This window comes from Neoarius graeffei, chromosome 10 (assembly GCF_027579695.1).
Source record: "Neoarius graeffei isolate fNeoGra1 chromosome 10, fNeoGra1.pri, whole genome shotgun sequence".
Classification (NCBI taxonomy): Eukaryota; Metazoa; Chordata; class Actinopteri; order Siluriformes; family Ariidae; genus Neoarius; species Neoarius graeffei.
This window is the reverse complement of record NC_083578.1, coordinates 93426783-93451960: the sequence shown is the minus strand read 5'-3', so window position 1 is coordinate 93451960 and position 25178 is coordinate 93426783. Positions and strand designations below refer to the sequence as shown.

The 25178-nt window shown below is 42.5% G+C and overlaps 1 protein-coding gene across 2 annotated transcripts in view; it reads left to right on the top strand.

Annotated features, from left to right (window-relative positions):
- Positions 1-24132, top strand: part of tnni3k (TNNI3 interacting kinase) — a 41908-nt gene extending 17776 nt beyond the window's left edge. The window contains exons 9-25 of one of the 2 annotated variants that reach the window (XM_060932682.1): positions 954-1058; positions 1147-1241; positions 1638-1787; positions 1991-2077; positions 2194-2250; positions 5576-5668; positions 5789-5846; positions 6047-6241; positions 6386-6490; positions 6938-6990; positions 7121-7173; positions 11637-11769; positions 11894-12003; positions 14433-14492; positions 21219-21376; positions 23757-23833; positions 23922-24132. In XM_060932682.1, the coding sequence (XP_060788665.1) occupies positions 954-1058; positions 1147-1241; positions 1638-1787; positions 1991-2077; positions 2194-2250; positions 5576-5668; positions 5789-5846; positions 6047-6241; positions 6386-6490; positions 6938-6990; positions 7121-7173; positions 11637-11769; positions 11894-12003; positions 14433-14492; positions 21219-21376; positions 23757-23833; positions 23922-23995 (1663 nt within the window). In that variant the 3' untranslated portion in view covers positions 23996-24132. The remainder of the gene's footprint in view (positions 1-953; positions 1059-1146; positions 1242-1637; positions 1788-1990; positions 2078-2193; positions 2251-5575; positions 5669-5788; positions 5847-6046; positions 6242-6385; positions 6491-6937; positions 6991-7120; positions 7174-11636; positions 11770-11893; positions 12004-14432; positions 14493-21218; positions 21377-23756; positions 23834-23921) is intronic. The other variant, XM_060932683.1, reaches the window with a different exon arrangement.
- The last annotated feature ends 1046 nt before the right edge of the window (positions 24133-25178 follow it).

The window sequence follows — 25178 nt, the reverse complement described above, 5'->3', positions numbered from 1 at the left end:
GCACACTTCAGTGCTCACAGGGTTCTAATGCACCTAAGGACCGACTTCCTAATAATAATAATAATAATAATAATAATAATAAAAATAATAATAATTACATAAATACACTTTTTTTTAGCTCAAAGTAAGTTAAAGGTCAAGGATAAAGGTCATTTTGAGAATTTTAGGGTGATGTAAAAGTGTTTATTACTGAAACCTGGCATTTTTAAATTTAAGGTGGAAAGGGAATTAGTGTTATCTCTAAGGTTCACTCCCACTATCAGGAGAAAACCTGGACACAAACCTCATTTATATGTTTACTTGCTGTTTTGTATTTTTCTTCTTACCTTTTGTCATGATTTTCTCCTTAACTTGGTCTTGGCCAGTCCCCACTCACAAGCCGACCATACGACTGCTGCCAAGCGGGGATGATGAGGACTAACCCCTGCTTTCTCCAAGACCATGTGAAGCAAGTCATTTTTGAATTGGTGCTTATGTTGCATCACAGGGTAGCAGAACAAACTTGGAGGAAAGCGCTATCTGATTGGCTACTGTCACTCTGAGTGACGGAGGGAGAGAGAGAGTCTGGGATTTGAACTCCTGACCTCCAGATGATAGGGCAAACCCTTTTCTGTTATGCTGCCCAGCAGTAAATCTAAAATGGGCAATGAGACCCAACATTGTTAAGAAGATTGTTTAAATATTTGTAGCCCTCTAGCATATTATTTTTATGTTATATTACAAAGGTGTGATTGACAATATCTGCTTTTTTAGGCGAGTCATGAGGGGCTCAGTTGCGGTCAATGTTTTTTTTTACTGCAGTTCACCTCTAAGGCAGCAGAGGGCACTAAATATACCATGCTGCTGCTTTAACTGCTGATGTATTTGACTGATAAAACCACAGTAAAGTTTCAAGGTGTTTGAGTGATTAAGAGCTGCTGGTGTACTCGTGCTGGTCTGTGCTTTATAAACAGGGCATGTTATAACGGGAAGTTTGAGGTGGTGAAGGAGCTGGTGCAGCTCACAGGAACAGAAAGCCTGTCCAAAGAGAACATCTTCAGTGAAACGGCGTTTCACAGGCAAGAAAAATAATGCAAAACGATCTAAAAACTTGCTGTAGAGGAGTTAGAGCTGATGGTCCATGTCTGATCTGCTCTTTCTCTGTAGTGCCTGTACATATGGTAAAGACATGGACATGGTAAAGTTCCTGATTAGCCAGAATGCAGTTAGTATTAATCATCAGGGCCGAGATGGACACACAGGTACAGCTACAGTTACATTTATGGACACATTACTGTTTTAACTGCTTTTCATTTTAAATTTCAGTTCACTTTCCCATCACGCTCTAATTCACCATTCTTCACATCTTCTTGGTTACATCCAAATGTCAATGTTAGTGGAAGTGTAAATATGAATGTTAGTGTAAATATGAATGTTAGTGTAAATGTGAATATTAGTGTAAATGTGAATGTTAGTGTAAACATTAGTGTAAATGTCAGAGCAGGTATAAATGTAAAAGCCATTTCAGTGAAATTTATTTAGATGAAGTTTTGAATGAACATTTATATATTTAGTGTATATTTAGAATTTACCCAGAATACTGTACACTGTCATAATTTCACAGCTGAAACCACAGACGTATGTTTGTTCTATGGTAGGTCTACACAGTGCCTGTTTCCATGGACACATCCGCCTTGTTCAGTTCCTGTTGGACAGTGGAGCTGACATGAACCTCGTGGCGTGTGACCCGAGTCGCTCCAGTGGAGAGAAGGATGAACAGACATGTCTGATGTGGGCCTACGAGAAAGGTCTAATACACTTCACACTGGAGCCAAGTAAACTTCAATAAGGGCACTAGTTAGTATATAGTGTTAGTGTTTTTGCTCTGTGTTTAGGTCATTCAATAAGGGCACTAGTTAGTATATAGTGTTAGTGTTTTTGCTCTGTGTTTAGGTCATTCAATAAGGGCACTAGTTAGTATATAGTGTTAGTGTTTTTGCTCTGTGTTTAGGTCATGATGCCATCGTCACACTGCTGAAACACTACAAACGTCCTCTAGAAGACTCACCCTGTAATGAATATTCTCAGCCAGGAGGGGGTGCGACACACAATACACACACACATACTGTACACACACGCACACACATACTGTACACACACGCACACACATACTGTACACACACGCACAGAGTTTACTGTTGGTCTGATTTGTAGATGGATCATACGTTTCTGTTCCGTCTCCACTGGGGAAGATCAAAAACATGACAAAAGGTAACACACACTATCTATCTATCTATCTATCTATCTATCTATCTATCTATCTATCTATCTATCTACATACATACAGTGTCTTGCAAAAGTATTCAAACCCCCCCATCCCCACCCCCCTTGGTGTTTGTCCTGTTTTGTCGCATTACAAGCTGGTATTAAAATGGATTTTTAGAGGGTTAACACCGTTTGATTTACACATGTTTACCACTTTAAAGGTGAAAATTATTGTTTTATTGTGACACAAACAATAATTAAGATGAAAAAACAGAAATCTGGAGTGTGCTGAAGTATTCACCCCCCAAAGTCAATACTTTGTAGAACCACCTTTTGCTGCAATTCCAGTTGCAAGTCTCTTGGGATATGTCTCTATTAGCTTAGCACATCTAGCCACTGGGATTTTTGCTCATTCCTCAAGGCAAAACTGCTCCAGCTCCTTCAAGTTAGATGGGCTGCGTTGGTGTACAGCAATCTTCAAGTTATGCCACAGATTCTCAATTGGATTGAGGTCTGGGTTTTGACTAGGCCATTCCAAGACATTTAAATGTTTCCCTTTAAACCACTCCAGTGTAGCTTTAGCAGTACGTTTAGGGTCATTGTCCTGCTGGAACGTGAACCTTCGTCCCAGTCTCAAACCTCTGGCTGACTCAAACAGGTTTTCCTCCAGAATTGCCCTGTATTTAGTGTCATCCATCTTTCCTTCAGTCCTGATCAGCTTTCCTGTCCCTGCAGATGAAAAACATCCCCACAGCATGATGCTGCCACCACCATGCTTCACTGTAGGAATGGTGTTCTCAGGATGTTGGGTTTGAGCCACACATGACGTTTACCATGATGGCCAAAAAGATCAATTTTAGTCTCATTTGACCAGAGAATCTTCTTTCATGTGCTTGGGGAGTCCGCCACATGCTGTTGGGCAATCTCCAAACGTGTTTTCTTCAGCAATGACTTTTTTCTGGCCACTCTTCCATAAAGCCCCGCCCACTCTGTGGAGTGTATGACTTAAAGTGGTCCTATGGACAGATACTCCCATCTCCGCTGTGGATCTCTGCAGCTCCTTCAGTGTTATCTTTGGTGTCTTTGTTGCATCTCTGATTAATGCCCTCCTTGGCCGGTCTGTGAGTTTTGGTGGGCGGGGCCTTCTCTTGTCAGGTTTGTAGTGGTGCCATATTCTTTCCATTTTGCTATAATGGATTTAATGGAGCTCTGTGGGATATTCGAAGTTTGGGATATTTTTTATAACCCAACCCTGATCTATACTTCTCCACAACTTTGTCTCTGGCCTGTTTGGAGGCTCCTTGGTTTTCATGTTGCTTGCTTAGTAGTGTTGCAGAGTCAGGGTCCTTGATTTATACAGACATCATGTGACAGATCATGTGACACTTTGATTGCACACAGGTGGCTCTTAATCAAATAATTATGAGACTTATGAAGTGAATTGGTTGGACCAGCTCTGATTTAGGGGTTTCATACGAAAGGGGGTGAATACCTATGCACAGTGCAGACTTCTGTTTTTTTCATCTTAATTATTGTTTGTGTCACAATAAAACAACAATTTGCACCTTTAAAGCTGTAGGCATGTTGTGTAAATCAAATGGTGCTAACCCTCCAAAAATCCATTTTAATTCCACCTTGTAATGTGACGAAACGGGACGAACGCTATGGGGGATAAATACTTTTGCAAGACACTGCTTTTGTGTTCCCACCCTAACCCTTCTAAGTAAGATCAAAACAATAGGTGTGTAACTACATACTCACTACCGTGGAGTCGAGCCCATGCACTCTAAAGCTAAGACAGCTAAGCACTAGCTAGAATTATTTAGTTATCTGCCCAGAAAATTGACACGTCCGCTAACCTTGCTCTATCTTGCAATTGCACTCACTAGGCAAGCTTTCCTTTTCTTTCCCGCTGGCTTTTAGCTGGAGGGAGAGCCGAGTCCACCATGTTTGCCCATGCTGACTTGTTTTGGTTAAAAGTAAGTCAAACACGCCCCACAATGGTCATGTGATATTGCTGCTCACTTGCTTCGGTGATTTCCAGAATCGTAAAATGCGGGACACTTTTTATCTCGGCAAAACATTTACACACAGGATACACGGTGTGTGTGTGCAGCAGCGCAACATCTCAAAACTCCAACAGAAACAGAACATTTTACCCAGAATTTAACTTTGCAGTCAGAACCTTTAACTTCTTGTTAGTGATGATGATTGACTGCAGCTGGAAGCTTCTCTGTGCACAACATTAAAAGGGTTTATTTGACACTCACTGGATTGACCAACACACAGTACAGTGGGAAAGTCCAAGAGTTCAGTGCAGATCTGAGAAAAAGGATCAGAGATTTACACACTGAGGAATGTCTCCTGAAGATGTTTCAAACAACTGCAGATTCCAAGATCATCAACTCAAACAATTTTACATAAATACAAGTTACTGGGAGGTATAGACAGGTTGTCAAACCACTTTGCTGGATGAAGACTCAAACTGTCCCCCTCAGCCGAGAGGAATTTGGTTCAGATGGTCAGGAACAACCCAGGAACCACCAAGGCACAGACCTGCCATGAACTGGAAGTTGCTGGAACACAAGGGTTACTGTCTACAGTCAGGTGAGTTTTACATTCCCATGGACTGAGAGGCTGCTGCTGCCCAGGAAAGAAGCTCCTGCTCCAAAATCCCCCCCACACACACAACGGAGAGAGAGTGTGTGTGTGTGTGGGGGGGGGCAGCATCTATACATCCCAGTTTACCAAAACACTCTCTACCTGAGGGCCCTCCAGATCTACTCCTTTACCTCATAAAAGCTAAAAACAGCTATAAAACTAAACCAAGTCCTGAACTCAACCCTGCTGAAAATATGTGGACTCTGCTTAAAAGTTGGGTCTGTGGCAGGAAACACACAGATTTAACTGAACTACCAATTCTGCCAAGAGGAGAGGACAAATATCCAACCAGAATTCTGACTGAAGGTGTTCATGGCAAACAAAAGTGTCTGATTCAGGGGAAACTCACAAAGGGACATTTAACCAAATATCAGGTGGTTGTATGTACAATTTTGACACAGAAAACCCAAAGTAAATTAAAACTTGTGCACCATAGGCTTGTTATATTCTTGTTTTTTTTCCTTTTATAGATGTATGTTATACAATCATTCTGCCAGAGAAACAGTACACACACACACACACACACACACTCATAAATAAGCATCATATAGTGAAACAACACATTTGCAAACAACACATTTTAAGCAATAACAGCTTTACATCTGAACGTGTGTGTGTGTGTGTGTGTGTGTGTGTGTGTGTGTGTGTGTGTGTGTGTGTGTGTGTGTAGAGAAAGCTGATGTCTTGCTCCTCAGGGCGAGTCTCCCATCTCATTTCCACCTGCAGCTCTCAGAACTGGAATTTCATGAGATCATCGGCTCAGGTGAGTGACATCATCACAGCGCTGACATCATCACAGCGCTGACATCTTCGTGGCACTGATCACTCTTTTACAATTTTACACATAACAGTTTCTAAATTATTCATGTCTTCTCTGTTGTAGGCTCCTTTGGGAAAGTGTATAGAGGAAAATGTCGCAACAAGATTGTAGCCATTAAACGGTCAGTGACGGCATTTAGAGCCACCTAAACACTAAAGAACAAATAAACACCACAGTGACGTCATCACCCCATACTGATAGCAGTGTGGGCAATGATGTCACTGTGGAGTAATGACGCCATAATGCCACAGTGATGTCATTACACCATGGTGGCATCATCCCTGTTCACAGTGCTGTTTCTGTGCTGTGTGTGTGTTGTAGTTACCGAGCCAACACGTACTGCTCAAAGTCAGACACAGACATGTTTTGCCGAGAGGTTTCCATCTTGTGCCGCTTAAACCATCCGTGTGTTATCCCATTTGTGGGGGCATGTCTCGATGATCCGAGTCAGTTCGCCATCGTCACACAGTACGTCTCTGGAGGATCGCTCTTCTCACTGCTACATGAACAAAAACGGTGAGGAGTGGTCAACACACACACACACACACACACACACACACACACACACACACAGAAGGTATCACATATATAATGCGACGATGACGTGTGTGTGTGTGTGTGTGTGTGTGTGTGTGTGTGTGTGTGTGTGTAATGGCGCAGGCTGATTGACTTGCAGTCGAAACTCATCATCGCGATGGATGTAGCCAGAGGGATGGAATATCTGCACAACCTGACTCAGCCCATCATCCACCGAGACCTCAACAGGTGATCATCATCATCATCATCACTAACTTCTTATCCATTTATGGTTATATTTAATGTTGTGGGATATCACTGAAAGTTAGAAGACAAAAAACACGCATCAAGCTTAAAGTTCCAGCTTTACCCCTGACTGTTACAGAGCGCTGACACATCGAACACTGAGACTCTTGCTATAAAAGTTCAATAAACATCTGGTTACAGAGCGCCAAGGATTTTAAATCCGTTTATGTCAAGCATCTGCTGTATGAGCCCCTATGAATGAGCCGTTGCTATAGAAACGAAAACGTACGGTATTAGAGCAAGAGCATCAATATAAACCTACACTACTGTCAGAGCTGCTGTTAGAGAAAACTAATCAACACCTTCTGACCAATCAGAATTCAACAGCGCTGTGTTAAATGTAAAGATATGGATGTTTTTGTGACTGTTGCTCTTTTGTTTCTTTGTTAGTCACAACATTCTGCTGTATGAAGACGGTCACGCTGTTGTGGCTGATTTTGGCGGTGAGACACATTTATATGTTTTATATTTATACAGTACGTTTTATTCTGTATGAAATAAAATTAATTAATTTGTCAACATATTTCTGTCTATTATTGCATTACTGTGTGTGTGTGCGTGTGTGATGTACAGAGTCACGCTTCCTGCTCTCCATGGATGAAGACAACATGACAAAACAACCTGGGGTGTGTTCACTATCTGTGTGTGTGTGTGTGTGTGTGTGTGTGTGTGTGTGTGTGTGTGTGTGTGTGTGTGTGTGTGTGAGAGAGTGATGACCATGTATTGTAATCACTCATTGTCTGAGTGTCATCAAGGACAATTCTTGGAGTTGGGAAGTCGTCCAAGATGTTTTCTTCTTTGATGACTCAGAAGTCCAATCCTCTTCAGGCATATTCTTCTACAGACGATGAATTCTTCAAGTTTGGAATATTTGAAGATTTGCTTGGGGAGTCTTTCACTGTTCACCTGAAAAACGTGTCCCAAGCATTGAAGTTAGTAACATTTGACGGTAGCTTCAAGACTCAATTGATTGGCACATTCAAGGACTTGAACATTGGTGACTCTCCTCCCAGCTCATGCTGAGGATTCATTGCAGCTTCATTTGATGGAATCTTTCAAGGTTCTTGATGTTACCATGATACACAGTCCATATTTCACAACCGTAGAGCAGTGTGTTGACAACTGCCTGACGGACCATGATTTACATTTCCACTGACAGGCCATGTTGAAGAAAAACCCTTCTGGCGAGTTTTCCACATGCACTGTGAGCCTTCAGTCAGTTGAAGATTTAATTGTCGACATTTGCATGAGTGTTCAAGATGCTTCCTCAATAAAGGAAGGTTACAGTTTATTCTACTGATTGTCTCTGGAGTTTGATGTTGAATAAAATTAATGACAGAGAGATGTTGATCTTCTGTCAAAAGGATCCTGATGGTCATGATCCTCTCATTGATTCCTTCAGGAATGATGTACAGTACTTCTCAACGAGTTCAGATTTGATGGCAAATCTGATTCCATAAACATGGCCATCCTTCGGTTTTCCCTTCTAGAGGAACATGTGATCTTGAGATAACCTTCTAGAATATAGTTTCACTGAGAGCTGCAATATCTATTCCAAACTGGGCAAGTGTTTGAGTGATGAAAGCAGTATGTTGTTCCAGTTGGTCTGATTCCTTCCTGTCATAGAGTGTTTGAATATTCCAAGCTGCAACAAAGAGCGGCATAAAGTTTTAGAATCAGTTCATAGAGAATTTATAGGATTTCAACCACAGAAAGAATGTCCTATTGGGTGCAGTTTCCCAATTCAGGATAAATAGGATGAGCTTTTTGGACCACCTTTTCCAGATCCCTCCCAGGTTTAAGTAAGCAGTGCTGTCCCTAAATAGGGCTACTTTATCACAGATGCAGGACTGAACATCTGTCATCCCATTCATTCGATGAATGACCATGACACACCCACTACCACAGTGCAGATATTTGGACTAAAACCTTCCAGCAACATCTCACCTGTCCTTGTCACCCAATATTCTGTTGCCTAAGGTCTTTTAGTAGAGAAGGTAACAGCATGATGGAAATTCACAAGTTAAAGACTTCAGACACGAAATAAAATAATTCTGGAGCCATTCACATGAATTTGATTCTCCTGAGAAGATGCTTTTGAAACCCATAATCTCAAAAGCATACTTGGCACATCTGCACTCCGGTTCCATGGCACAGAGGTTACCTGAGACAATGGGGAGTTCAGAGATGTTGCATCTGAACTGGATTTTTCTGGACTCTCACCTTCAACCTTACTGCCAGGGGTGGCTCTACCAAGAGCTAAAGCTCTGAATGGCATCACTCTCAGGATCACTGAGTCACGCAAACCCTCCCACATTGGCAAGGTACCGATTCATTGGAAGAGTGTCTGAGTATAACATGAGCAAAGCAGATTTATACAGCACCAGCTCAGTAAGAATGCACATATGTGAAGGGTGATGAAGAAGTAATTATTTAGGAAACATGATGTACTTTAAATAATCAAGTTCACTATGAAGCTTCGACACCATCATTCACTAATATCAGTGTCATGTTCTCGTTGGCTGAGTAAATCAGAAGTTTGTATGATAAGGTATGTAAAAGGAGTTATTATTATTATTATTATTATTATTATTATTAATGCTACTACAACCCCGATTCCAAAAGAGTTGGGACAAAGTACAAATTGTAAATAAAAACGGAATCCAATAATTTACAAATCTCAAAAACTGATATAGTATTCACAATAGAACATAGACAACATATCAAATGTCGAAAGTGAGACATTTTGAAATTTCATACCAAATATTGGCTCATTTGAAATTTCATGACAGCAACACATCTCAAAAAAGTTGGGACAGGGGCAATAAGAGGCTGGAAAAGTTAAAGGTACAAAAAAGGAACAGCTGGAGGACCAAATTGCAACTCATTAGGTCAATTGTCAATAGGTCATTAACATGACTGGGTATAAAAAGAGCATCTTGGAGTGGCAGCGGCTCTCAGAAGTAAAGATGGGAAGAGGATCACCAATCCCCCTAATTCTGCACCGACAAATAGTGGAGCAATATCAGAAAGGAGTTCCACAGTGTAAAATTGCAAAGAGTTTGAACATATCATCATCTACAGTGCATAATATCATCAAAAGATTCAGAGAATCTGGAAGAATCTCTGTGCGTAAGGGTCAAGGCCAGAAAACCATACTGGGTACCCGTGATCTTCGGGCCCTTAGACGGCACTGCATCACATACAGGCATGCTTCTGTATTGGAAATCACAAAATGGGCTCAGGAATATTTCCAGAGAACATTATCTGTGAACACAATTCACCGTGCCATCCGCCGTTGCCAGCTAAAACTCGATAGTTCAAAGAAGAAGCCGTATCTAAACATGATCCAGAAGCGCAGACGTCTTCTCTGGGCCAAGGCTCATTTAAAATGGACTGTGGCAAAGTGGAAAACCGTTCTGTGGTCAGACGAATCAAAATTTGAAGTTCTTTATGGAAATCAGGGACGCCGTGTCATTCGGACTAAAGAGGAGAAGGACGACCCGAGTTGTTATCAGCGCTCAGTTCAGAAGCCTGCATCTCTGATGGTATGGGGTTGCATTAGTGCGTGTGGCATGGGCAGCTTACACATCTGGAAAGACACCATCAATGCTGAAAGGTATATCCAGGTTCTAGAGCAACATATGCTCCCATCCAGACGACGTCTCTTTCAGGGAAGACCTTGCATTTTCCAACATGACAATGCCAAACCACATACTGCATCAATTACAGCATCATGGCTGCGTAGAAGAAGGGTCCGGGTACTGAACTGGCCAGCCTGCAGTCCAGATCTTTCACCCATAGAAAACATTTGGCGCATCATAAAACGGAAGATACGACAAAAAAGACCTAAGACAGTTGAGCAACTAGAATCCTACATTAGACAAGAATGGGTTAACATTCCTATCCCTAAACTTGAGCAACTTGTCTCCTCAGTCCCCAGACGTTTACAGACTGTTGTAAAGAGAAAAGGGGATGTCTCACAGTGGGAAACATGGCCTTGTCCCAACTTTTTTGAGATGTGTTGTTGTCATGAAATTTAAAATCACCTAATTTTTCTCTTTAAATGATGCATTTTCTCAGTTTTAACATTTGGTATGTCATCTATGTTCTATTCTGAATAAAATATGGAATTTTGAAACTTCCACATTATTGCATTCCGTTTTTATTTACAATTTGTACTTTGTCCCAACTTTTTTGGAATCGGGGTTGTATTATAAATGTTAATAATTACCTGGTGTTTGTCAAATTAATCTTTTTTTTTTTGTAAGTATAAAATTTCTAATTCAGTGACTATAACCGGGTGTCACGGTGGTGTAGTGGTTAACACTGTTGCCTCACAGCAAGAAGGTCCGGGTTCGAGCCCCGTGGCCGGCGAGGGCCTTTCTGTGCGGAGTTTGCATGTTCTCCCCGTGTCCGCGTGGGTTTCCTCCGGGTGCTCCGGTTTCCCCCACAGTCCAAAGACATGCAGGTTAGGTTAACTGGTGACTCTAAATTGAGCGTAGGTGTGAATGAGTGTGAATGGTTGTCTGTGTCTATGTGTCAGCCCTGTGATGACCTGGCGACTTGTCCAGGGTGAACCCCGCCTTTCACCCGTAGTCAGCTGGGATAGGATCCAGCTCGCCTGCGACCCTGTAGAACAGGATAAGCGGCTACAGATGATGGCTGGATGGATGGTGACTATAACCTGTGGTTCTCTATTCTGCCATGCCATGGATTTACTCTCAAAAACTATTTAAAACTTTTATTTTCTGGCCCAGATATCGGCTTCACCTCCAGTTTGAAACAAAGCTTTGTATCCACACCCCATTACCTTATAGTACACACTGCACCCATTGGTTCAGAGGGACGGGAACGTGGGGGAGAAACTTCTTGTTTTCACTGCAGTTTGTGTGTCGTGTAGTACGAGGCACTGACTGTTACACACTGCTGCTGTAAACAACACTAAAATGAACAGAAGACTTTTTGATTTTCTGACTCACTGATAAATAATAAAGATGAGAATAAGTGAACTAAAAGTGGTTCTCTGCACACTCAGGCTCTCATGATTGATCATGTGTGTTATGGAGGTGATTGTTCTCATCTGTAGAACCTTCGTTGGATGGCTCCAGAGGTTTTTACACAGTGCACGCGCTACACGGTGAAGGCAGACATGTTCAGTTACGCACTGTGTCTGTGGGAGCTGCTGACAGGGGAGATCCCCTTCGCTCATCTGAAACCTGGTGACTAAGATAAACAGGAAACACACACAGTGTAAAATACATACATACATACATACATACATACATACATACCATGGTGTGTGTGTGTGTGTGTGTGTGTGTGTGTGTGTGTGTGTGAGATTAGCGGCTGCGGCAGCTGATATGGCATATCATCACATCCGGCCTCCAATTGGCTACTCCATCCCGAAACCGCTGTCTGCTCTGCTGATGAGGGGCTGGAACGCCTGTCCTGAGGTCAGAGAGAGTGATTCGTTATTCATAAACAGGATTAAATATCAGCTGCAGTGCTGCAGTGTGTGGAGTATAATAGCATCATGTGCTAAGATTCAGAGAGACATGTTTGATCTATATATTAGACTGATGTTCTGTATAAAGTAGATAAAATGATAAAGTGAAATCACACATCAGTGATATTTGAAACGAATCATTATTCTAATGGATGTGTTTGTTTCATATGAAAAATTATTCTTTAATACAGACTGTGGCATTGAGTGAGGGAGCAGTTCTTTGAATGTGTTCTCTGAAAGATTTTAAACATTTCTGAATATTAAAGCTAGACAGCCTTTCGATTTCGTAAAATCGGTGAAATTTAGTTCCGTCTGAAATGTGGTGATTGTGATATCTGTTTATTTCTGTAATATCTCACAAAATATCAGGCCATTCTGTGGCTGGGAAGTTATTTAATTTGAGGGGATTAAAGCAAATAATGTGCATGAAATCGCTCGCTTGGCGCAGTCAAGCAGACAGAGGAAGTCCGTGTGCGCATGCGCAGGTTTACCTTCTTCTTCTTCTTTTGGGTTTTACGGCAGCTGGCATCCACAGTGTTGCATTACTGCCATCTACAGGTTTACCTTTGAGCGTGCACTGACAGTTCCATCATTCTGTTGCTAAACGAACAGCTGATCACACCGAGGTGCTCGCTGACCGCTGATATTTATTAGTTTGGTCCTGCATTTCCTTTCCTTCGTATATAACATCTTTTCTTCTCACTTTCCGTTACTGTAGTCGGTCTTTTACGTTTCATTTGCATCCTTCATTTTTCTCTCCTGTTTCAAATTTGTATCCCACAATGCCTTGTGTGAACTGGGAAAGCCCACCACGTGATGCATGATATCGTATCTTGAATTGGGTCATGGTGAAGCAGGAAAAAATAGCAGAGAATTTAGGGCCACATGGTCTGAAATTCATTAATTGTTCTATTTTTAAAAAAAACCTAATAAAATTGGAAGTCTGTGATTTGAATTCAGTAGCTTTCAGTCACTAAACAAAATAATTGGGTGTCGGGAAAATTCTTTTTATGACCTACACTTGAAAAATCTGAAAGGCAGTACAGCTTTAAAGTTGAATATTATTTTATTTTCCATGATGTTTTCACCAATTTTGCTTTAAAACCACAAATTCTAATCTTCAAAAAATGTGTAAAATAAAAAAAAACTACAAAATGTTTGTATCAGCTGTAGATGAATGATGGTTCTTGATGCCGTCTGAGGGATCTGAGATCACGGGGGTTCAGATTAGGCTTGAGTCCTTTACACACCACAATTCCTCCAGATTCCTTGAATGGTTGAATGATATTATGCACCATAGAGGGTGAAATATCCAAATCCCTTCCTAATTTTCTCTGAGGAACATTGTTTTTAAACATTTCAATAATTTTCTCACACAGTTGTTGATAAACTGGAGATCCTCGGCCCGTCTTTACTCCTCAAAGACTCGGCCTTTCCTGGAGACTGATTCTGTACCAAATCATGATTACAGTCAGCTGTTGTCATCACCTGTTTCAAATCACATCATTATTTAATTGTTTTACCTCGTTACTCGCCCTAAATTGCCCCATCCCAACTTTTTTAGAATGTGTTGCAGGTCTGAAAAGCAGGAATAGATAGATATTAACAAATGAAATGAAGTTGACCAACAAAACATGAAATATCTCGAGTTCATTCTGTCTGCAATGAAATACAAGTCACAGTACATTTTACAAATCACTGCTTTATTTATTTATTTATTTAGTATTTTCCACACCATCCCAACTTTTTCTCATTTTGGTTGGTATACTCTTTAGAGTGATGTAAACCAACAACATTGTTTTCATAAACATTTCAAAATAGCATAAACATATGGAGAGGTACATTAATGGCATTTAGCAGACACTCTTATTCAGAGCAACATCCAATGTACCTAGAGCAGCAGTTGGGGGTTCAGTGCCTTGCTCAAGGGCACTTCAGCCATTCTTGCTGGTCCAGGGAATCAAACCAGCAACCTTTTTGTCTCAAAGCTGCTTCTCTAACCCTAGGCCATGGCTTCCCTTTAAGAGTGTGATTGTTACAAAATTATAAAATAACAAACTGCACACTTTATTCTTGAACTGTGAGTTGGCCTAGTGCTTAGCGTGTGCACCTCTTGACCAGGAGATCATGAGTTCTACTTGCGGTCAGGTCATACCAAGGACCATCATAAAAATGGTACCTCCTGCCATCCGGCAAGGCACGCTGCAATACAGATGTGAGTAGAGAGTCACACTCTCGTGTTTACCAGAGGACCTGCCCCCCACAGGGCCTAAATTCAGATGTATTGATTTTGTAACTCAGACTGCTAACTGGGAGGTATTTTAATAATAATAATAATAATAATATTGTTATTCTTTCTTTCTCTGTGTGTTTCAGGAGAGGCCAGAGTTCTCAGAGGTTGTATCTAAACTTGAGGAGTGTTTGTGCAACATTGAGGTGAGCTCATATTTGATTCTCAGCTTGTGCTGATGATGCTTTATGTGCTATAGCGTGATATTTAACGTTCAGTGGTGTTGTCATGTGTACATTAATACATGGACACTACGTCTATGTTCCACTCATTTATATTCTATATTATCCACACTGTGTTTACCTTTAAAACAACATAAGGTCAGATTTTTACCTGATGAGATGAGATGAGATAAGAGAGCCTTTTATTATCCCACAAGGGGAAATTTACCTTGTCACAGCAGCAAAGTATATAAAGAGAAAAAGATAAGGCAGTGAAGGAGTAGTGCAAAAGTACAAAAAACAAAAAAAAGATATATATAAAAGAAATAAACTACAATTTTAGAGATAAAAAAATTAACGCGTTTGCATAAATTAACAGGTTTGCAGATATACAGTTAACCTAAGTGTACTACAAAGGTGGTATTGCACGTGTAAGTATTACACAGGTAGTATTGCACAAGTAAGTCGGTATATTGCACAAGAGCCATTTTAACAGTGTGTAGTGAGCAGTTCACTGTAAAGTACTGATGATGATAGTCAGTGCACACAGTATACGTTCAGAGGGGTTTCTATGGATGTAGAAGTGATTTGGACAGTATTGTTGATTATTGTGAGGAGTGTCTGGTGCTGTGCTTGGTGAGGTGCCGGTTGTACAGTCTCACAGCAGTAGGGAGGAAGGAGCTGCTGTATCTCTCCTTCACACACCGTAAATGGAGGAGCCGGTCGTTGAAGGAGCTGCCCAGTGCTGCTGCTGTCTCCTGCAGTGGATGGGAGGTGTTCACCATTAAGGATGACAACTTGGCCAACATCCTCCCCTCCCACACTATGTCCACTGAGTCCAGTGTACAGCCCAGGACAGATCCTGCCTTCCGAATCAGCTTGTTCAGTTTTTTCCTCTCTGCTGTTGTGATACTGCTTCCCCAACAGACAACTCCATAGAATATGACTGATGCCACCACAGAGTCATAAAAAGAGTTTAGAAGTGGACCCTGAACTCCAAAGGTCCTGAGCCTCCTCAGCAGGTGGAGTCTGCTCTGGCCTTTCTTGTACAGGGTGTGTGTGTGATCAGTCCAGTCCAGTTTATTGTTCAGATGAACACCCAGGTACTTGTAGCTCTTAACGATCTCAATGTCCTTTCCCTGAATGTTCACTGGGGTAGGTGAAAAGAACCTCGTCTTGCAGAAATCCACCACCAGTTCCTTGGTTTTACTTGTATTGATCTGGAGGGAGTTCTGTTGGCACCAGTCCACAAAGTTCCTTGTCAGTTCTCTCTACTCACCATCATCACCATCTAGGATATGGCCCACAATAGCAGAGTCATCAGAGAACTTTTGTAGATGACAGGTAGTTGTATTGTATCTAAAGTTCGCAGTGTAAAGTGTGAACAGAAATGGGGCCAGGACTGTCCCCTGTGGAGCCCCTGTGCTGCAAAGAATGGTGTCTGACACAGTCCTTCAGTCTCTCATACTGTGGTCTGTTTGTGAGCTAGTCCATAGTCCACGAGGTAAGATGATGGTCCACCCCTGCGCTCTCCATCTTACTCCTTAGAAGAGTCGGCTGGATGGTGTTGAAGGCACTAGATAGATCAAATAACATGATTCTTACAGTGCTTCCTGCCTTTTCAAGATGAGAGAGAGATCTGTGAAGCAGGTAGATGACTGCATCTTCCACCCCGATGCCTGGCTGGTAGGCAAACTGCAGGGGATCCATAGCTGGCCCCACCAGTGTGTGGAGATGTGCCAGAACAAGTCTTTCGCATCGCTCCTGTGGAGGGCGGCCCCATGTGGACAGTTGGGGGTCGCGCCTGGAGGACGCTCTGAACTCTTGCAGTGGTGCTTTTGTGGCTGAGGACTGCAGTTGACTTGCTGACTATAGGACTGCAGTTGTCGTGAACGGTTTTGTGCTCAGGTTTCTGTCGGTGGGGGGTTTATAGCATCAATGAAGCTGACTTTGTTAGGACTGTTAATGTTATAGTCATGCTGTCTGTTGTTGCCCGGATGGGGATGAGTTCCCTTTTGAGTCTGGTTCCTCTCGAGGTTTCTTCCTCATGTCATCTGAGGGAGTTTTTCCTTGCCACTGTCGCCACAGGCTTGCTCATTGGGGATAGATTAGGAATAAAATTAGCTCATATTTTAAGTCGTTCAAATTCTGTAAAGCTGCTTTGCGACAATGTTTATTGTTAAAAGCGCTATACAAATAAACTTGACTTGACTTTCCAGAGCCTTCATCAGGTGAGAGGTCAGCACCACTGGTCTATATCCATTTAAATACAGTAGGTGGGGTGTGCAGTTTTTGGTATCAGAACGACACACGACGTCTTCCAAAGGACCGGCACTCTTTCCTGTTCCAGGCTCAAGTTGAAAATGTCCCGCACTATTCCACACAGCTGGTCAGCACAATGCCTCAGGAGCCCGGGGTTGATGCCATCAGGACCTGCAGCCTTACTCGCCTTCTTCTTACTCAGTTCCCTCTTGGCTTATTCTCTGTCAAAGGACAAAGAAGGGCACAGCTGAGTGCTCGGTGTTACGCATGGAGGTGTGAAGCACTGAGCTGGAGGTATGATGGTTGAGGGGTGCTGAGAGGGTGAGAAGGAGGTCTGTGGGCTGGGTGACGATGACCAGGGAGAGACAGTAGCAGTAACAGTAGGCTGATCTGGGGGGAGGGCCAGTGCCTGATCAAATCTGTTAAAGAAGTTGTTCAGGTCGTTTTCCCATTGCAAGTCACCTCCAAGCTGCCTAGATTAGATTAGATTAGATTCACTTTATTCATCCCACATCGGGGAAATTCACGTGTTACAGTAGCAAGAAAATGTCAAACAGATAACAAATAAAACTGAAGTAAAAATTAGACAAACGAAGGATTAAATACAGAGGGCTATTTGCATTATCTACCATGAAAAAGTATAGAAAAATTGCCTTATTGAGAGGCTCAGAAAAATTGCACATTACAGGTAGACTCTGTATATATACGGTACACACATATATACATAAATTATATACACACACACACATATATATATATATATATGCATAAAAATAGTTTAGGGCCTATATTAATTGCACATAATTGCATCGATGAGAGATGGCAGAGGTAGTAGTGGTGAAGTAGTGCAAATATAACGACAAACAGGTTATTGGTGCTACGTTACAAGTTGTGGGTGTTCTACAGTCTGACAGCAGCAGGTATGAATGACCTGCGGTATCTCTCCTTCTTACACCGTGGGTGTAGCAGTCTACTACTAAACGAGCTGCTTAAAGCCCCCACAGCCTCATGTAGGGGGTGAGAGGGGTTATCCATGATAGAGGTCAGCTTGGCTAACATCCTCCTCTCACCCACCACCTCAATGGAGTCCAGAGGACAGTCCAAGACTGAGCCAGCCCTTCTGACCAGTTTATTAAGTTTCTTCCTGTCCCTCTCTGAACTTCCACAGCCCCAGCAGACCACAGCGTAGAAAATCGCTGATGCTACCACAGAGTCATAAAAAGTCCTGAGCAGTGTCCTGCACACACCAAAAGACCTCAGTCTTCTCAAGAGGTGGAGACGATTTTGGCCCTTCTTGTACAGGACATCTGTGTTGTTAGTCCAGTCCAGTTTGTTGTTGAGGTGAACACCCAGGTATTTGTACTCCTCCACGATATCAATGCCCAAACCCTGGATGCTCACTGGTGCAATCTGAGGAGCCGTCCTTCTGAAATCGATCACCACCTCCTTTGTCTTGCTGGCGTTGAGGCGCAGGTGGTTCAGTTCGCACCAGGCGACAAAGTTGGTGATGACCTCTCTGTACTCCAGATCGTCCCCCTCTGACACATGTCCAACGATGGCTGTATCATCTGAGAACTTCTGGAGGTGGCAGCTGTCCGTGTTGTAGCTGAAGTCAGATGTGTAAAGTGTAAAGAGGAAAGGACAGAGCACTGTACCTTGTGGAGCCCCCGTGCTGCAGACTACCACATCAGAGACACAGTCACGGAGCCTCACATACTGCAGTCTGTTAATGAGGTAGTCGACAATCCATGCAGCCAGGTGGCAGTCGACACCAGCTCCCTCCAGCTTCCCCCTAAGCAGTGATGGCTGGATTGTGTTGAAAGCACTGGAGAAGTCAAAGAACATGATTCTCACAGTGCTCCCAGTGCCCTCCAGGTGCAAAAGTGACCGGTGTAGCAGGTAAATGACAGCGTCATCCACACCAATGCCCGGTCGATATGCAAACTGCAGGGGGTCCATCTCGCTGTTCACCAGGTGTCGGAGGTGGGAGAGAACAATCCTCTCCATGATCTTCATTAGGTGAGACGTTAAAGCTACTGGCCGAAAGTGGTTGAGCTCCCTGGGGTGTGCAGTCTTGGGAACTGGAACCACACATGATGTTTTCCACAGAAGTGGAACTTTCTCCAGACTGAGGCTCAGGTTGAAAATGTACAGAAGAATCCCATGTACAGAAGAATCCCAATTGGACTCCTTAAGCCCTGAGATGGTTTTAAGGCCCCTCCAGACTCCACTCATGTTGCTTTGCTGCAGCTGGTCCTCCATCCTCCTCCTGTAGCGGTCTTTGCCTTCCCTGATCTTTCTTCTCAGCTTCTTTTGTACCCTCCTCAATTCCTCTCTGTTTCCTGATCTGAATACTCTCTTCTTCTCATTCAGGAGAGCCTTCAGCTCAGGAGTGACCCAGGGTTTGTTGTTTGAGAAGTACTGTACTGTTTTAGTGGGCACAGTGTTCTCCACACAGAAGTTTATGTAGTCCGTGATGCAGCTCGTGAGGTTGTTTACGTCCTCATGGGGCTCATGAAGAACATCCCAGTCTGTAGTGCCAAAGCAGTCCTTCAAAGCCTCATAAGCCTCATCAGTCCAGCTTCTCACCTGTTGTGTATTGACTGGATGTCTGTGAACAATAGGTCACAGCTTCAAATAGCAGCTTCAAAATTATTTTAATGGTACACTGACATAGGGAGAGTGGCTTGTCTTCCATTCCGAGTCTGTGCCTGGTTCACCAGTTATAGCACTCTGTAACTCTGGTGGGGCGTGTCCCTGAGTCCTCTCACAAGACCTGAGTAATGCTTTATGGCACTGCATGAACTGCAGAACACTACGCTTTCAGAATTGGGCAGAGACATTACCCATAAGAAGAAGCTAAATTGGTAAACTCAGTACAAACATCATGGCAGTCAAGGTGAAGAGACCAAAGAACGCACAGTCAGGGGAAACGAGGGAGAGAAACAGAGAAAGTGACTGAGCAAGAGACCAGATTTTAAATCCTGGACTGGATTTTACTTGTTGGCGAGACATAAGAACGATAAAAGTCTGTGAGACAGACGCCAAGCTGGGCTTCTTTTTGTTGAACTAGTCAGTAATATTGCGTTAGCTGCCTTGCTGTGCGTCATGTTGTTGCACTTGCTCGATGTTTGGCTGTTAGCAAAGTTGTCAACTCGCAAGCTTTTGATCATAAGCCAAGTTGGTTCATTTTGACAGAGGTTTAGCTGCTACACAGCAAAATCCCCAGTGTTGAATTAACACCCAGAGTGTTGATTTAACACCCTACTGTGTTTATATAGGTCCAATTGGACACAAATTAACTCAAAGTGTTAATTCAACACTGAGGAATTTGCTGTGTAGCTACATCTCAAGGTGCTAGATCACACTCCGACATCAGTACTGGTAATCGGTGCTCTTGTGGTGGTTTCTGTCTGGCTTTGTTAGTGAGTTTGCCACCAGAGTTTGCATCACTGTGTGTCCGTGGCATCCAGGTTTTGCGAGGTTAACTCAGTTGACTAGCTGTTCTTTATCTGTTAGCATCCCCCAGCATTAGATATGTCAGTGGTGTGGCTATGTTAGCTTAGCATGTTACTATTCTGAGTTGTGTGCCATACTTGTGAAAATTTTGACTTGGAAGACGGTAAATAAAAGTCTGAGCTGTGCGTGTACTTCGACAGTAGCGATTTATCTCACGACTAACAGGAAAACGATGACAATCGGACAGCGGAGTTACGCCCTGCCAACATTATTGATGAAAGGCTGTGATGTCGGCTGTAACTTTATCCGCGTTTCCGTTTCACAGAGATTTGTAGTTTTTGCAGATGACAAAAGCCATCTAACCTCGATCTGTCTCAGGCGAACATGAAAATAGATAAATTCATCTCACGCCAAAGCATTTGTTGAGTCTTTGAAAGTTTGTCACTTTGTAAATCTGTCTCAGTGAGTTTGTAATGATATTGTTCAGTGTGTTGTGTGTCTACATCATGTTGATTCCACACAAACTCCACATTCAGACAGCAAATACTGTCTATGGCCTGAAAATGCAAACAGGATTTCAGCAAAGCTAAAACTTTGTCATTCTTTGGTTATTCTTCTTGTTCATCTCTGATGTCACGATAAATAAAACTGTTATATTTGTGTAAAATCCTGTAACGTTACTCCTCTTTGTCAGTCGACATGATTCTCCATACAGCTGTCTATGATGGGCTCGCAGTGTAATTTGTGTTAATGACAGTGGAGTGAAAGTGAATGACACTCCACATCTGTAGGGGGAGCCCAGGAGCAAAAATAATTAATCTTGTAATAGGTCTTTGATTTTTTTTTTTTTATGCGCTACATCAGTAAACAAGGTCTTGAATGCTCCTTAGAACAATTTCACACTGGACCTCACATAACCTTCTGACACAGATTTCAGTCCGATGTGAGTGTAATGATTGTGTGTGTGTGTGTGTGTGTGTGTGTGTGTAGCTGATGTCTCCAGCCTCCAGTAACAGCAGTGGTTCTTTATCTCCATCGGCATCTTCAGACTGTTTGTTTGGTCGTACGAGTCCAGGTCGAAGTCATGTAGCTGCGCTGCGCTCACGCTTTGAACTGGAGTATGCACTGAACACCCGTGCTACGTGGAGGTACACACACACACACACACACACACACACACACACACACACACACACACACACACTTTCTTTGCTCTTTGGATCTGAATTTATGGATTAACATACGACATGCACTTGGTCCCTCTCCTTTTGCTTTCTGTAGCAATTTACTTGGCCCTGCCCTTTGAAAACATTACATTCATGGATCTTCAGTTAGCACTTTATTCAGTAAGTGTGTGAAGCCAATCCTGGGCACAAACCAGGAGAATACACCCCCACCCACACACTCGCGTGGCCAATCTGCATGTACGTGTTTGGGAGATGTGAGGAAACCCACAGTAACACAAGAACATGTGAAACTACAGAGACACAAACCAGAGCTCAGGATCGAACTCAGGACCCTGGAGCTGTGAAGCAGCACCACTACACACAACAACGCCACATATGGCACCACCAAACACAGCACTGCCGTGACGCCCCCCCCACCCCCACACAGCATCGCCACGACGCCCTGAAAACATTACAGTAGTTTAATATTTCAGTAAACCCTTTAAGTTGTAATCACACACAGCACCACTGGGCCATGAGTCGGCTCAAAATTACATTAATGTTTCTGTGGAGAAACTTCCTAGGATTCAGATTTGGTGACAGCTGCGGAAGTGGATTTTCTGAGCTTCAGATTATTAACGTCACCTATGTGTAGTTCACACCTCTGAAGGTGCCAGACTTTTCTTGAGTAAAGCTCTCAGGACTGGAGTTTCATTTACTTTAGACACTGCATTTATATCAGAGACTTCCTTTAACCCCAATAAAAATCCATAAATATAAAAGTAAATGAATAAAATAAATGGTGAGAATTAGAAAAAGCACAGTGGTTTGGTCACATCTGAATACTGCACTGTTCACTTCAGTATTAGTCAGCTTTACCAGGGAACCCACACACACACACACACACACACACACACGCGTGGTTGCTGGGACGACTCACCAAGGAGATGAAGGACTGCAAACGCATTAAACACATGCATGACCCTGTTCCACTGCTGCGTGTGTGTCATTACTAACAGTCAACAGAGACACAGCTCCAGAGAGACTGTAATTAAAACACAGCGCCTGTTTCAATTACATACAGAAAAAAAAAAAGTGTTTGATTAAATTCATAAAGGGTTTATTAATTTACTTTCAACAAAATGACAGAAGTGGGGAGAGGCCTCAGGAAGAGCAAAGAAGAGAAACAAAGGGTCACTTCACTAAGTGTGAATTTGGAGCTGGAGGACCGAGATGATCCAACACACAGAGCTGAGGGTGAAGCAGCCGAGGGCTCGAGAGGAGTGAATCAAAAACACAGAGAACAGAGTGACTTACAAAGTGAAAGAGGAAACTCAAATACATCCTTTCCATCCAAAAGGCCGGGGGCAGGCTCCCCAGTGTAGCCTCATAACAGGTCAAGCACAACCCTGAGTGTGTAAACGGCCCTTTACCAGGTCAGTCACAGGTGGAGCTAATTAGTACTTACTGAGTGTCTGCTCTCTGTCTCCCTCTGGTGGCAGGGCGGGGCATGGTGGGGCGGGGCCACAGCAGCCTGAACCTTACATTATCTTTATGTAAGAAAACATCACATTTAGTTTCAGTGAAATCTCATCTCATCTCATTATCTGTAGCCGCTTTATCCTTCTACAGGGTCACAGGCGAGCTGGATCCTATCCCAGCTGACTATGGGCGAAAGGCGGGGTTCACCCTGGACAAGTCGCCAGGTCATCACAGGGCTGACACATAGACACAGACAACCATTCACACTCACATTCACACCTACGCTCAATTTAGAGTCACCAGTTAACCTAACCTGCATGTCTTTGGACTGTGGGGGAAACCGGAGCACCCGGAGGAAACCCACGCGGACACGGGGAGAACATGCAAACTCCACACAGAAAGGCCCTCGCCGGCCCCGGGGCTCGAACCCAGGACCTTCTTGCTGTGAGGCGACAGCGCTAACCACTACACCACCGTGCCGCCTAGTTTCAGTGAAATTATGATTAAATTGTATGTGTGTGTGCGCGCAGTTATAAATTGTGTTATAAACTTGAAATTGAGCTTGAGGACAACACACACACACACACACACACACACACACACACAGTGGTCAAGTCATTCTAGCTGTATAGCGCTTTTAGCAATAGACATTCTCACAAATTTATTGTCACATTTATTTTTTTACAGAAAAATAAAGATTTTAAACTGTGAAGATGTGAACTAATAAATGTATTTATCCCTTATGAGCACTCAGGAGGCGACGGTAATGAAAAACTCCCTCAGACACAGTAGTGTGTATGCAGTGTGTATTAGTGTGTTTTAGTGTATTATGATGTAGATACAGTGTGTTGTTGTTGAGCATGTTCTTGTTTATCTGCAGTTCTGGACGGCGTTCCTCCCAGGGTCTGTCTCTGGATGAGCTCAGGAGAAACATGCAGTTCCCCATCGACAGAAATGGTGTGTGTGTGTATTGTGGTGTGTGTATGTGTTGTGGTATGGTGTGTGTATTGTGGTGTGTGAGTAACAATCTGTATGTTCTCTGCAGGTTATGTATCAGATCCCATGAGCACTATGAGGTTCCACTCCAGTAGCAACACCAGCCTTGAGGATGCCAGCTAATAACACACACAACAGATGAAAGTAATGAATAAGGAAACTGACTCTGTGTGTGTGTGTGTGTGTGTGTGTGAGAGAGAGAGAGAGAGAGAGAGAGAGAGACAGACAGACTCTGGTGTTATAACTTTAATCAAAACTAAAGCGAGATAAAAATGTCTTCTTTGTGTTGGTATTAAAACACACATGAATATTAAAAATTGGCTTTAAATATTTTATTTTCTTTTGTTCATCCGGAATGAAAGATGAAGTGTTTTTTTCTTTACAGTTGAAAAATGAAACACTGAACATTGGGTCAAAGGTCAGCTTTAAACTCAGAATCCTTAAAGTTAATTAATAAAAATTTCACATCAATAATGAACACAGCATGAAATTAACATCTAATATAAAACAACAAAGATGAAAGTGCAGCATTTTAAGTTTCTTTTTGAGGTGAGTGTGAGAGAGAGAGACTCAGTATAAATAATTTAATCCGTGTTCAATGGTGTCTGATTTCTGCCTCAATTCAGTTGTGTGAAAAGAGCAGCGGAGAAGAAACCTGCCATGAACCAATGATAAATTATTCTAAATGTACGAGGTTTTTTTTTATTCAACAGATTCAGAAATAAACTGGAATCAGATGTCTGTTATCATTAAATATCTGCTCATTACAATTATCCGCTCATTATCATCACATTTTATTCTTTTTCAAAAATACAACACTTTTATTTACAGAACATAAACACTGACCAAATTAATGTAACTTTATTCAGGTGGAGAAACCCTGAGCAGTGAGACAGAGCTGAGTAGAGAGACAGGCCTGGGCAGTGAGACAGAGCTGGGCGGTGAGATGGGCCTGATGAAGTCATTTCCTAAACTAGTCACTAGCAAGATAATTAAATGGTAAAATAAAGTAATGAGGTTTCAGAGGAATCTGTACAGTTTTGTGTGAAGTTCTCACTCGTTTGAAAACCAGCAGAACAAATTTGTCAGTCTCACATCCAGATGGAGGAACGAACATTTTATTATTAATAATATTATTATTATTTATTGATATTTATTGCAACATTGTCTTGCAGTTTGGGAAAGAAAAAATTACTTGTGCTGAAATATTTTGCTCCTCACATGTACAAAGACAGCGAGCGTTCAGTCGTCTACTGAACCACACGCAAGCTGAGAAACCAGAGAAACAAACCTGCTGATGGCAACT